General features: G+C 48.9%; 1 protein-coding gene across 4 annotated transcripts in view; it reads left to right on the forward strand.

Moving 5' to 3' along the window:
- Window positions 1-13,921, forward strand: part of LOC143422259 (ankyrin repeat and SAM domain-containing protein 1A) — a 56,505-nt gene extending 42,584 nt beyond the window's left edge. For 2 of the 4 annotated variants that reach the window (XM_076892762.1, XM_076892764.1), the window contains 7 exons: window positions 7,815-8,132; window positions 8,275-8,423; window positions 8,576-8,953; window positions 11,275-11,586; window positions 12,427-12,585; window positions 12,844-12,981; window positions 13,270-13,921. In XM_076892762.1, the coding sequence (XP_076748877.1) occupies window positions 7,815-8,132; window positions 8,275-8,423; window positions 8,576-8,953; window positions 11,275-11,586; window positions 12,427-12,585; window positions 12,844-12,981; window positions 13,270-13,875 (2,060 nt within the window). In that variant the 3' untranslated portion in view covers window positions 13,876-13,921. The remainder of the gene's footprint in view (window positions 1-7,814; window positions 8,133-8,274; window positions 8,424-8,575; window positions 8,954-11,274; window positions 11,587-12,426; window positions 12,586-12,843; window positions 12,982-13,269) is intronic. The other 2 variants (XM_076892763.1, XM_076892765.1) reach the window with 1 other exon arrangement.
- Window positions 13,922-14,309: the final 388 nt, after the last annotated feature.

The following is a 14,309-nucleotide window of genomic DNA, read 5'->3' on the forward strand; positions in this document are numbered from 1 at the left end:
CAGCTACATAGAAATCTCCTGAGTTTTTGAATTGAACAGCAAAGATAGTCCGAGGAAAACAATTATTATAGGCCGCGAGGGGTGAGATTTACGAAAGGAAGCAGGTGCCATTGTTCGAAATATCACATGTAAACGTAATTTCAACATTTTCGTGCGCCAGTGACAGTGTTTTCGCAATAGTTTTCCAATTGCAAATGTCACCTCATCGCTTCAATAGTCGCGACAATGGTAAAACGAAATGGACAGGAGAAGTCGAACTTCACGATCTACTTAACTCGCGTGCGTCTATTTTCACGTCTGAAAATGATTTTTCGGTGCACCGCGACAAAATGGAGAACGGACATCTAAGAATACAGTGTCCCTAGGCAACGGAGACGCGGAGGATCCCTTGCAACAGGGGAAGATCGTGTCGCGGGGCGCGCGCGAGCGCTTACGCCAGGGTATGCATTAGTGCCACGTGCACTCACCGAGGGAATCCTGCGTGGCCGGAGTTCCTGGCGTGCTCCGCAAAAACCGCGATACTTGTTGCTCGTCGCGTGGCCTCATGTAATAATAGTTCGTCCACTCGTTGCGTCACGTTCGAGGACGCGTCGCCAGCCGAGAAATTGTCGCCCCGACGTCGCACTTTCTCTGCCAAGCTGGCGAACCAGCGACGAGTAAATTTGTCCTAACCTCCTTCGCGACGCCCTCCAAGTTTATCGAAGCTCCGTCTCGCGTTCCGACGGTTTCGCGATCCCGTCGCTCGAGGTAAACCAAACGATTTATTTACGCGGTGCCGATTCTTCCGTTGCGCAACAGTTTTTCCGTTGCATAAACACGAGCGGGACTTAATTGAAATTCTTATCGGAAATTTGATTACAACACTATATTCATACTGGTTTACGTAAGAGTTTCCTTAAAACCTGTGGCAGACGTTTGTTGGGACATGGATATCTCTTCGTCGACTCTTTGGTATTCTGAAAAGAACCAGTCGATGTTCAGATAAGATTAAGAGGAAAATTAATATTTCCATTCTTACTTGGAATTTAAAGCACATTATCTCGAGAATATTAACGATACAAAGGAATCATTGGAATTGGTAAAAATGGTCTGTCGTAAAAGGCAATTTTCGGTACGATAGCATTCAGACAGTCGTTAATCGTTTGATTGGAACCTGGCATCTCGCACAACTCGTTCTTACAATTTACTCAAGCTTCTTCTACCGGTTTTTGTAGCCTTCACCTGTTTCGTTTTTCTGCAAGAATAGTTACCTCGAGCATAGCTGAGGCGACTCAAGGCTCAGGTACGTAAGTTTTTCTACCTGTAAAACTGCGTACTTTCGTTGGAACGCATTCTTTCAGAGAAAACACCGACGAAGAAAGTTAGAGGTGTTTCCCTCACGGTCGTTCGTACAGGGCGTTTCAGTAGCTCCGTTCCAAACTGATATCGCGCATACAAGAAGCTAAGCTTAAAGCTAGACGTTTGTAGAAGAATGTTTGTAGGTACATCGAACACGTGTTCTCGAGAATTTGGCGATCGAGCATCGTACAGTTTTCATTAGGCTCTCTCTTCCACTCGGTTCCACGATTTAACGATGGAGCCAGTGGTGATTAGGAAAGCCCAGTGGGGTCATCTTCCTCGTAGAATTAGTGTTGTCCGGTCCGCCTATTTCCGTCTCGCCATTCCGATATTTTTAGGGCCGGCTCTATGTTTAGTCGTGGCACGGCTCTTCCCGCGTGTGTTATGTTATAATCCGTAGCCGAGATATAGCGTGCATCTGTGCAAATATACAATTCGATCGGAGGAGCCGCGGTCAACGTACAACAATTGACCCGCGATAGAGCTTTGTGCCGTTTTTAAAATTCCAGATGGAGAAATGGAAACATCCTTTGGAAACTGCGTTTACACGGCCCTCGTCTTCCTGCTGTTTCCAAAACGCACGTACTTCGCACAAAAAAGGGGAGAAGTAAATGTACGAATAAATTTTAGAATTTATGAATTTACAAAAAATATATGCAATCGCGTAACGTCGATCGATATCAGAAAGCGCAAGTTTTCCGTTATTCGTTCGACGATCGTGACCAGTATCCTTCGAGCCGATAGGAACACGACGACTACGTAGGCCGAGCGATAAAGCGAGCGAAGCCGTTCAAGGTTTCGGTTAAATCGGCGTCAATCGTCTAACCGGTTGCGATTCTGCTCGCGTATCCGCTGGCTATTACCGTTTCCTCGGGACGACGGCCTTCTACGAAGCGATCTCGCGCGATTATGCCTCTCGGCGGTATTTAATTATACGCTCCGGCAGAGGTTGATCCGTCGAAAGGTCGCAGTTAACAATGCTCGCGTTACCGCGTAAATGGCCGCGTAATTTGCTACGTGTTAATCAGTTAGCACGCGACAATCGCTTGTCCATCGAGGCAAAATGCGCGACGGTCTTCGAAAGATAACGCGAGAATTCCTGTCCAACTCCACGAATCGAAAACTGTGTTAATATAGCTTTTAGAAGTTGAGAGACACAATTAGCGAGAAGAATATCTTTTCGCGAGTGTATTCGATGTCGATTGGTAACATTGAAATTCGTTGATACCCTGTCAACGATTCCGTTCAGTGGTCCGGTTGGAAACAATTTTGAACGGGACCTTGTTTCCTGACCCATTGGACGCTGCAATCAAGTTTAATTAACGGTATTATGAGTCGGCTAGGGTCATTAGCGTGTCCAAATACGAGGCGGTGAGTAGTTATTTAGAAATTGCCTGCTGGAATCCTTTATTTTCGCCGCGCTGCTTTGTTGTCGATGATGAATTAATTGCTCGCAAAAATCGCGCGTTTAGTAATAAAATTAGTAGCATCTGACACGATCTATACAACCGTTTCCATCCTTCGAATAACGATCGAAATACAAAGCTCCATGGAATCGATTCAATAGACACACAGATCTGAAACTCCAAAGACCAAAACCGTGAAAGGATTCGAGAGGAATCCCGACGCACTCCCGCTTGTTTTTCGCATATCTCTCACACGTCACGCACGTGGCATTCGCGCGCTAAGAATATCGACCCGATTCCAACCGGTAAGCACGTAAAAATCGATCACCCAAAAATAGCCGGGTGTAGCAGCGTTCACGACGCCGTGCATATCTCGGATCAATCGCGAGGAGATTCGAAAGACCGGAACGAATTCCAGGCCAGACGGTACGCCCACGAGAGAGCCACGGGTTCGAACCGTGGCACAAGTCCGTTTTCAACCGAGCGAACGGACGTCCATCGAGGAGTATGTAGCCGCGGCTGGTCCACGAATTACCCGGTCATTTGTCATTCAATCGTTGCCCACGGTATCTCTACCAGCAGCTTGTTTCGTCTCGTTAGGCGACGAATGCTCTTTCACGGTGCCGTTTCACGCGGCTCGACGATGCCCAGGCGATATAAGAAACGGTGGCATTTCTACGATCGCTGTGTAAATTCGCTGCACTTCTAATGCGCCGCGGCTGAGCAATTAGATTCAATTGATCGTAGGTGCGACTTATTCTTGGTCAAACTGTGTCATCGTTGTCCGATCGTGATGGACGCAATTTACCGGTGATGCAACGCCTCTCGTTATGAAATTGGTAATTCCCCGGCGATTAAACGGAAGGGAGGATAAGCGTTATCTTTGTAGGTACACGTATAGAGTTGTTTCAAGACATGTTTCATGTTTTTTAAGAAATTACATTCCTACGAGAATTGATAATTCGCGAGAAGATTAGCTGTTCGCAATATTGCACGAAATTGTGTTTGCTTCTATGGGAATAGTGGATCAAATTAAAGAAGATCCATGGTCGACGTATGTGGTATACGTAGCGTCAATTAATTTCGTAATCGTCGAAAGACAAATTAACTCTCTTTACGTGCCTCTGAATAAATGAAGCCAATTGCTCGTGAGATTCAGAGCAGCCACAAGCTTTATCAGTGAGTTCTTGGAATTCGTATTCTTTGGGTTGCGGTCAGTTCGTTAGAACACGAGATTGACACAGTTTTGAGGGGCATTAAATTAGCGTGAGATTCGAAATATCGCGTGCGAGTGCCTTGTAAGGTATACGCCAGTTTTTAATCAAGTTTTTCCTGAACAATTCAATCTAACGTTGACCAAATATAATTCAGAAGCGAATGCACTATACGAGTACAATTCTCGAACATATTTTAACATATTTTGTAATTCATTTTTTTCTTTCAAACGTCTCTTTAAACTCCTTCCACGTAAATCTCAGCGTACATCGAAGCAGATCGAAAAGCCGCGAGCGTCGCGTCGTTTACGAGCGGCGTAATGGCGGCTCGTTTTTAATATCCCACGAAATCCGCCATCTCTCCTGGCGTTCTCGTGAAATCTGTCGTCCGCGCGTTTACTCACGCAACGATTGCTTTAATGTTTACGAGCGCGCGAGTTTTCCGGCATTAATGGACCGTGTGCTCGGGAATCTAGAAATAAAGAGTCAAGACGAGCGGAAGTTACGCCTTGTTGCGAGTTAGGCCGCCGCGTAGCGACGAACGATGCTTTCCAGCCTCTCGTCTACCGAGATCCTCGCGGAGTTTCCGCGGTTCTACACTTCCGTTCAAGAGCTTCTGGACACTCGCAAAGCGTCATCGAGGAACCCTCGCTCTCTCGTCGTTGAACTACATTTTTATCGCCAAATTTTGTATTCGATGTACTTCAACTATACCGAAATGTATTTTTTTCATTCCGTGAACACTGCATCGCTTCTCATTTAGGCTGGCAAATTCATCTGTTCTGGATTACAAATGGGAAAGTTTTTGATATCCAAGTATAACTTTAAATGCACAATACCCCGTACAGAGGAACAAACATTGTCGTTTGAATTTCGTTGAAACCAACTCTGCGATGCTTTGTTTGAATCGGTCCAGTGTATTCGAAACATTTCTGTCGGAAAATCGTCGTCCGTGATCTCGCATTCATTTAAACTAATAACGCAGCAGGCTATTCAGAAATTTTAAAGGTTACTCGAACGCCACAATTAAACCCGGCTACCTCTGATCGATGCGTTCCACGCGACACAATAGCGGCGCGTCTCCGGTAATTTCAAAATTGTTCGCTCTATTCAGCGGCGATTCCTCGAATCGGCAAACCCACGGTGAAACTGATTGAACGAGGAAAAGGACCGAGCGTGGTAACATTCGACACGGAACCAGATTCCAATCGCTGCGCGCCGCGTACACACGCGGAAGCGAATTCTCCGTTGGCGGAGGGGTGGTGCGCGTGTACCACGTTCCGTCTCGAGAGAGTGAAACGAACGAAAAAAATTCCCTTTTCGAAAAAAGCGGCAATAAACGAAAAAGAAGGAGCGATGGTAGAAAAAAAAAACCAGGACAGCCGAACAAAGTGGAAAGGGACGAGAGAGGAGACGCGGCAGTTTCTCACGGTGGTGAGAGCGCGAGCTGGCGACGAAATAAAGGCGAAGGAAAAAGCGCATGATGTCGCGGCTCTTCCCAATTACTGCGATTAAACGGATTCCCTCGCGAGGGAAACTATTACGCCGTGAAAGCCAGAGCGGTCGCTCGTACGACGATGTACGAAGAATGGCGAGCCGTGGAAACGACGGGACGCACCCCCTGGCGAGACAGAGACGGACAATTAAAAGGAAAAAGAAGAGAAAGTAACTGAAAAAAAACATACTGAAAGAGAAAGAAAATATTCAGCAGGAGAAGAGGTGGTGGCACAGGGTGGCGGGACGGTACGAAGGCAGATAGAGGGCAGAGAAAAACTGGAGAAAGGGACGACGATGAGGATTTATGTAATTTGTGTATATGACTTGAATAACTGCCTACATAATATAACCCTGGTGGCTGGAGTGCGCGCGAGCAGGCGACGCCCTTCATCATGGAGCTTTAATTAAAATTACGTACGTTTGCTGCTTGTAACGTGCTCGCGTTCTCCGTCTCTCTCCACCTCTCTGACCTACCCTCTGCTCTGCCGCCACCGCTTTCCTCTTCTCCTCTTTTTTCCACCATCGCCTCCCCGTCTCCCTCTGTTTAATATTTTTATGAGCTTTTCACGACGCCCGGATCTACTCGCGTACGTACACGCTCTCTCGAGTGTACCTGCGCGGAGAGGATACACACAGCGTCTTTGAAAGGCGTTCATAGCCACTGCTTAAAGTGGTACTTTTTCTTCTTTCTCCCTCTTCGCACCCCTCGCTAGCGTCCGTTACGCCCCTCGTTTCCTTTTCTTCGACGTCCCCGCGGTCTCCTCCAGGGGCCCATTCGCCACTGCGCGCGCACAGTCCTCCGCGTAGGTGGCGCGAAATCTCATTTGTGAAATTCGTATGAAAGAATTTCCATGGCCAACGCCGCTCGCTGCCGTCGTTTCCAAGGCGTCGATTGTAACGGCCGCCGCTGAAAACCCGCTGGATTGTCCTTGGCGTCGATGCCTCGCCGTCTGACGCGTAAGGGTTCACCTTTCAGACGCGGCTGACACCGCGTCGACCCGTGACGCGAGAAGAGGCGAACGCAACTGGAGAACCAGCCGCGAGTAGGGGAATTATTTGCACCTGTCGAAGCGGAACGGTTAACGCGTTCGTTTGAGGCCTCGTGTCAAGCGTTCCAAAACGTGGGCTGACTTTTTTCAGGAATAATTGCTGGACGAAAAAGTTGCCATTTTGTTTTTAGACGAAAGTTTCCGTTTCGTTCGTCGCTAACTCGATACGCGCGTACGCTGGTCCACGTGCCGTTCGCGGCAGGTAACGCGCTGGTTCCGCAATAATCTTTGCCGAATCGAATTTGTTTGTTCCGCTAGCGGCGCGTTGTGTGCGCCCCGACCAACGGTGTCCACTATTTGTTCGTTCTCTTCAATCACGGCGAATGTAACGCTCGCAACAAGTGCACGCACAAATGATTTTTTTTATGGTACTTTGACCCCCAAACGTTTTATCCCCGTTCTTTATTTACCCGGGACCTGAATTTATTTGCGCGCAATCGGGACGCGACCGCGCCGCTGAACGCACGAACGGATGAGTTTTGAATATCCAACGCGGCCGTACACCGTTTCCTCTCGCCTTTCTCCTATTTTTTTACGTTTATTTCCAGCCGCGCGAATCACGTCAGAACCGTGCTAACCAATCGAAATACTTTTACCAGTTGCGCTAGACAATTCGAAAAGAATTCGAAATTTCGTAAATAAACATCGCATTACACAACGGAGCGCGTGAAATTTTTCATTTCAATTCACTTTCTCTGCGATCTCTTTTCAGACAGTCCATCTCTTTTAGAAAGACTGATTTGCATTCTTTGCATTATGTAATTTTCCAGCGAATTTATGGCGAACAGTGACGTTGACGTAACTGCTCAACGACATTCGCGTCGAGGGTTGGTCTTGATTATCTTACGCGAACTAATCTCGCGGAGGCATCGAACAATGACGAATCGGCGATGAATATTCAACGTATCCGTGAATTCGTTCGTACGTGGCCTGCTATCCATTATGGATATCCATTGGCTGATTCCTGGCACAGCCTCGACGTGTTTGCGCTTAGAACTGTTCGAAACTGATTTAGCTCCGGTCAGCTAGGTCTCGAAACCGCAACATTGCTTAAAAACAATAGACCTTTCGTATCGATCGATCGATCGAACAGCTAAAATAAATAAGCCACAACAAATTACTACACGGCGATCAATCGATACATATGATGGAATCATTTTCACACCAATACCAGCCGTTTTCACTAACATTCTTTTCGATAGAGGACAGTCTCTATTCCAAAGCCAGTACTCGACGGAAAGAGGAACGTTCTCGCCTCTCGTGAAGCCGTCTTCGACGCGACACTCATCGAAATACTTTGATTTCGACAGGTTTGCTGAAAGGGTCCGTGACGGCTGAGCGGCCTCGCACGCTGCGCCGTCTGCGGAACGTTTACGGGCCGTCCGCATGCGGAATGGGTGCTGGCGGCGAGGGTGGAGGCGGAGAACGTCTCGAGGACGGAGAGGTCGCGTTTCGGTTGTCAGAACGCGCGAACGAGAGGGACGAGAAGTCCCTTAGCATAATGAGCCCGTTCGACGAGCAGGAGGAATGGGCGAAGATTTCAGAGATCATGGCGTCGTTTGGCACGGGCCTCGTGAGGGAGTCTGTATTCGTCACTGAACTGGAGAAGGAGTTCCAGACGAGATTAGGCACGTATCTCTAGATGGTTTTCCTATAAAAATGAATATTCAGCTCAGATTCAGAATTCTGAGCGAATAGAAATACGTAGAATATTCTTAAAGTGTCGATTACCAGGAAACATTATTAATCTTTCGCGAATTACGGTGGCAGTTTTGTCTGATTTGTACGCAGGGCTGAGTTCAGATACCAGCAGCAGTCCTATTGTCTCCACTTCCGTTGGTCAGTGGCTGTCAACGTTGGGCCTGGCCGATTACGAGACCCTCTTCATCAACTACGGGTTCGACGATCTGGATTTCATAGTAAGTATCTCGATGCGACTTCGAACTCGCTTAATTCGAACGAACGTTACTTTACCAAATATCAATGTTAAATTTCCGACGCTGCTGCTCATTCCTCGCTGCTGGAATCGAACGGACGCGCGAAACTTTGAAACAATCTTGTTTGCTCGCAGTACGGTGTTCTGGACGAGGCCGATCTGAAGGACATGGGCATCACCAGCGACCAGGAACGCGCCGTGATAATGGACGCGGTCGGTTTGCTGAACAAACGCGTGGATAAACGATCCGGCGGGAACAACCAGACGGTGGAGGAATGGCTGAAGAGCATTCACCTGGAGAATTACGCGGAGACCTTCAAGAAACACTTGTACACGGACATGGAACGCGTGAGAAGCGTATGGGAGGTCGAATTGGCGGCGGTGCTGGAGATCCAGAAGCCGGCGCACCGTAAGAGGATCCTGGCGTCGGTTAGCGGATCGAGCGCGCGTGCGCAGAATCGCAACTGTACCGGGCCCAACTTGGAGGACCTCAATAAGGATCTGAACACCTTGGTAAGTGAAATCGCGTTGGTCCCGGTGGAATACGAATCGGCAGCGAGCGCGCGAAACTCTCCCGAGGATTCGTCTGGAATTGATAATGGACAGCGGCGCCTGCGAGGATCACAGAAATACTTGAACCCCAGACAGTAGTGACTCTTCGTGTTTCAGTGATGAGTTGGGTTCAGACGTAGCTATTTTTAGTCGCGCGCGCAGAAGCTGCGTTTGCAGAGGCGATGCGTTCGTTCGTTCGTTTCGACCAGAGCCCCGCGACAGAGTTATCGAAATATATCGATATCGTGTAACGTTATCAGAAGAGAAAACTTTATCTGTAGAAAGAAATTTGATTGCTTCGCGTTTCCTAAGTTCCATCGTTAAGCCTTACTAGAAGGCGTTTGGAAACAGTCGATGCACGTGTCCCGCAACGATCGACACAAGCACCCGTCGCTCTCAAACGGGTAAAACGAGTGAAACGCAAGGACTGGAAAGGGTTAACGAAGTACACCCCGATGATCAGTTCACGCGACGCTCTTCACCCATCGATTCTGTCACCTGTCGCAACGGGGGGACGTGTCACCTCGCTGAGATCGCGTTTTAAGTGCGCCTCTAAAAGCAGACGGATAATAAACGAACAAAAAAAAAAAAAAAAGGAAAAAAGAAAGAAAGAAAAAAATAAAAGGAAAAAAAGGAAACATCGAAAGCGAGAATGTTTTCGAGGGGGCAGCGAGTGTCGGTTGAAGGGATCCTGTTAAGAATTCCGTTGAAAGGGGTGTCTGACAAGGGCCGCGCGAGGCACTTGGGCAAAAAGAGGGCGGGTACACTCGAGGGTGGCTGCGACACACCGGCAGGCTCGATCGCTTCCGACGGCTTTCAGCCGATCGCGTCATAATGTAAATATCGTGGCTAATTGGAGAGGCGTTATTGTAACGGGCGCATCCGTCTCCTGGTACCTGTTCCCGTGTACACTCGCCTCGCACTCGCGACACTCGAGCAAGCTTTCAGCTTGATCGCTCGGGCGGACGCTAATAGTTTTTGTTCGGGCGCCTCGAGCGCGGATACGTGCATCCGTTAACGAGCCACTCTACCGCGCCCGCGTCTCGCCGTCCGGCCTTTTCGAAGGTGTTCTCCCTTAATTAGCTAATTAAATTCGATTAATGGCCGCAGGTCGACGCGCGCGCACCTCCAAATTGCTCTCTTTGTTCCTCCGTTTCTCTGCTCCTTACGTCCATTCTTTTCCCGTAATCGAATTTTACGAGCGACGCCTGGTACGCCCCGCGAACGCGGCCGCCATTGTGCCAGGTTATTCACTGTTCTTCGAAACTCGCGATAACTCTTCGCTTATCCTCTCCCCTTTTTTTTAGTAATGACGATAGTGATAATAATAGTCATTTCTTCATTGAGTATTTATAGAGAAGAAGAGTAAGGTTTGTTTTGCCAGTAGCGCCATTTTGTCAACAGATCCTTGACATTTGCGCGCACAGCCCGCAAACTTGTTTAGTTTCGCATTTTGCAAGACTGCTCGACGAACCAGTCGCTACAGTCGACCTCGTGCGAGTTCGAAACGTTGTTCCAATTAAACAACGAAGTTGCCGTTTCTTTCGTCGCTCGTCGTTATCCCTTTTTCTGGCGCGTCGTCGGGGCAAATTAAACAAGAGAGACGGATGTAACGCACGATCCACGCAATGCAATCCGAACGATGAACGTGACGACACGCTCGCGTGGTTCGAATCTGGTTTTGATCGTAATTCCCGGGAGAGCGGCGCGGAGCGGCGCGGCGCGACTCACTCGCGGAGATTGCAAAAAGTTTTTCTTTTTCAGCCCGGATGCTTTTGCGGGTGTAATTGCACGTTGTGTAACGCGAGCCCGATTTTCGAGCGCGGCTTTTGTAACGCTCCGCGAAAATTTTTCGCGCCCGACCGTCTATTTTTATTTTCGCTCGCCCCTCCCCTTCTCTTTTTTTTTTCTACCGGCACGTTGACGTATTGGAAATTTGTTCGTAACGTGCGCGGAACGCGATGTCGGAATGTGAAAAGATATTTGCGCCGGTCGTTCGTTCGAATAAATCTATCGGAAAGCCCAGCTTTCGGTAAAAATTAATGGAATGAGTCTGCTCGCGCGGTAGGAAGTTAATGTAACCGAAGCGGGCAGTCGACGATGGAACGCGAGGCTTTTCCGCCATTTCTCAGCTAGCGTTTCGCATAGCTCGAACGAACGCTCGTAATTTGAACGCGATTCAAACGAACGGGCAACGAAAATTACAGTCGACACGGACCCCGAAGGTCCGCGCAATAAGACACTCGTCCCTGAAACGCTGAGCCGGTACCTCGTTTCCACAGAAGACGAACATACAGCAGCTGAAGGAGGAGATACGGGAGAAGCTGCCGGAAACAACGGCGGAGGGTAATGGCGGCACGTCGATAACCGGAACGAATTCGACCGTCACGGGCACATTAAGGCACCGCAAAAACAGGCCAGCCCCGCAGCCACCCCAACGACCCAGTTCGCATAATGGGGCGATCTCGGCACCGGAACAACTCGAGATCAGGGCACCGTCGGAGCTGCTCCTCGGCGTACCGTCCACCCTCAAGACGCAGTGGAGGCACCAGCCAAAAGCTCTAGTCACCGGCTGCGTCACGTACGTCGCCAACGTAAGTCTAATTGCCTTCGCGTGTCCCCATTTCCTCGCTCCTTTTGGCTTCTTACCATTTCTACGTGCTCTTTCTACAGCGACAGAGTTTCTTCGATGAAACTTTCTTCCCTCGCGAGGAGCCAAATGTCCTCGGTTAATGTTTTCGATAGTGGATGTCCTTTCTGGTAGTTCGTCTCTGGCAGTTTCTTGCATGGATGTGTTCTAAGTTTGATCTCGTTGGAGTTTATTCGTAATCTGTAATTAGAGATACGCTACGTAAGCGTGGTTACCATACAGGTTTGCATCGAAGAAATCTTAGAGCCGCCGGTGGTTACGCACGAAGAATGCGTTCCCACAGTAATTGTTGTTCTTTCGGTTACACTGGCTAAAGAGGAAATTGTACCAGCCATGAAAACGAGAACGCACCGCGTTAGCGTGGCAATTGTGCCCGGTAATTCTGCCCTCTCGTTCCAACGCACCGCACGGTTCTTGAATAACGAGCGCGTCGCGCGATGTCAGCCAGATACTCGCGACTACGCCTCAAGGTGAAGGCTATTACCATAATCACCGCGTGGGTGTAACTAATAACACATTTCATTCGGAGCATTAGCTTCTTCGGCGTAACCTCCGACACATTCAACGAGCATTTAACGCTTTCTTCCTTCGCGGAATCGCGTTGTTCTATGTAGTAATCGTTTGTTTCCTTCGAGCCACGAAACCGAGGACGTATAACTAAATGGAATTTCGTAGAGTTTTTATACTTAGAGATTAGAAGAAACATTTTAGCAAAGATTGACGTTCGAACGTTCACGTCGTGATTTTAGAGACACGGTCTTTTTTCTGTTCTAAAATCGCACAGTATCTGGGTTCCACTGTGGTGAAGGAGTTACGCGGTACCGAGTCGACGAAGAAGTCGATACAGAAGCTGAAGAAAACGTGTCGCGAACCGAGAGTCATCTCGGACATCACCCTGGCGATTTCTTATCGTGGCGTTCGATTTCTACGCACAGTAACAAATGTAAGATATTTTCGTCGGTCACGTTGCCTAAGCGCAACGAAAGGACATTCTCGAGAGCAACGTTAATTCTTTGCAAAGCGTGACAATTTTTTACATTTTTTCCTCGATCGTTTAGCGGTACGCTTCACGTTTTGAAATAAGGATGAGCAAGTACTTTGCATTCATCGAGTTTGAATCGCGTTGGAAGGGGTTAACGTTGAACTAATATACGATTATCGTGCCTACGTACATTCTATTTGGAATAATGGGAATCGATAGGAGCCGATTTGCGAGCATGAAATTCGCAACATCCACTGCGCCTGTCAGGACGCCGACGATCTCACTCACTTCGCGTACATCACCAAGGACCACGCCAGCCGTACGCATTTCTGTCATGTATTTTGTGTGCCAACGATGGTAAGTCCATTTTTATTACTCTATTTAACCGTCACGTGTCCTCAAATCGATATAACGGTATTCATTTTCAAAACAAAAATCCATCGCAATACTTATAACTCCTTTTAACATTTCAAATTGAGCTGCACAGAAGCCCGCGCTATTCCTCAGTCACGAAAGTTCCTTCTAACGAAAGTACCCGTTAACATCCCTCTCTCATTTCTTCCTCGAATCCACCATGATCGACTCCATCAACCTCGAACTCCAACATCCTCGAGATATCTACGAAGCGAGGTGTACCTGTTCCAGGACCAAGCAACGGAGGTGATTCTAACCCTAGGCCAGGCGTTCGAGGTGGCCTACCAAATGGCTCTACGCGACAAGCTGGGCGGCCATACAGTTCGATCTCAATCGGCCAATCAACTAACCGCTTTCGCAAAACCGCCAACACCCGCGAAGATGCCCGTATCGCCCGATACCGCGTCAGAAAACGCTCGCGAGCCCGTCGACAAACCCCCAACCTCCATCCCGATCGCGAACTCGACCAGCCTGAAGCCGAAACCGCGCTCGAAACTGTCCGTGCCAACAGCAATTTCCCAATCCTTGGCCAGCAACCCGACGGACGCGAATTCGAACTCGAGTTCCCTCTCCAGCAGCACCGTGAACTGTAGCTCGAGCTCGAACCCCGTGACCAGCCCCAGCACCAACTCCGTCAGCAGCTCGAACTCGAACGCGAGCACGAACCAATCCGCGAAGCCGCTGGTCACCCACGGTAGGTCCCATTCGGTGAACGACATCAAGGTGAACGGCAACCAGTTGAAATTGGCGCCGGTTCCGGTCGACGACATCGGTATCGGCGTGAAGGACATGAAGCCTGGCTCCAGAGCGCCCATCGCTCTGTCCGAGGAACTGTAGACGGTCCGAGGTTGTTCGTTGTTGGGCGATGGGATTGCGGGAGGACGAGGACGTTGGACGATTCACGGTGGATTGTCGAGGAGCTCGCGAGCAGAAGGCGGGAACGTCGCGTTTCCCTCGTGACACGAGCTGCAGAGGGTTGGGGGTGCGGTTGACGGGGGTGCGATTCGATGGAGATTTCGGAGGTGCGTTGGGATTTCTTGCGCGGCGTTGATGTCGAAGCACGGTTGCTCTTTGGAGATGAAGAGTCGAGATGTGGCTAGAGCGAGCGTACGTGCTTTCGAATGTCCATCGTGCAGATCCACGCTCGTATCGTAATGCCATTTGCCCCTGTTGCGAAATGATATTGTGAAATCTAGTTGAGACTTTGATGCGCGGCTGACGCGTCAGGCTTGAATTGTTCGATTAAGATTAACCTCCTTGGATATTATTAC

The sequence above is a fragment of the Xylocopa sonorina genome, chromosome 3 (assembly GCF_050948175.1).
Source record: "Xylocopa sonorina isolate GNS202 chromosome 3, iyXylSono1_principal, whole genome shotgun sequence".
Taxonomy (NCBI): domain Eukaryota; kingdom Metazoa; phylum Arthropoda; class Insecta; order Hymenoptera; family Apidae; genus Xylocopa; species Xylocopa sonorina.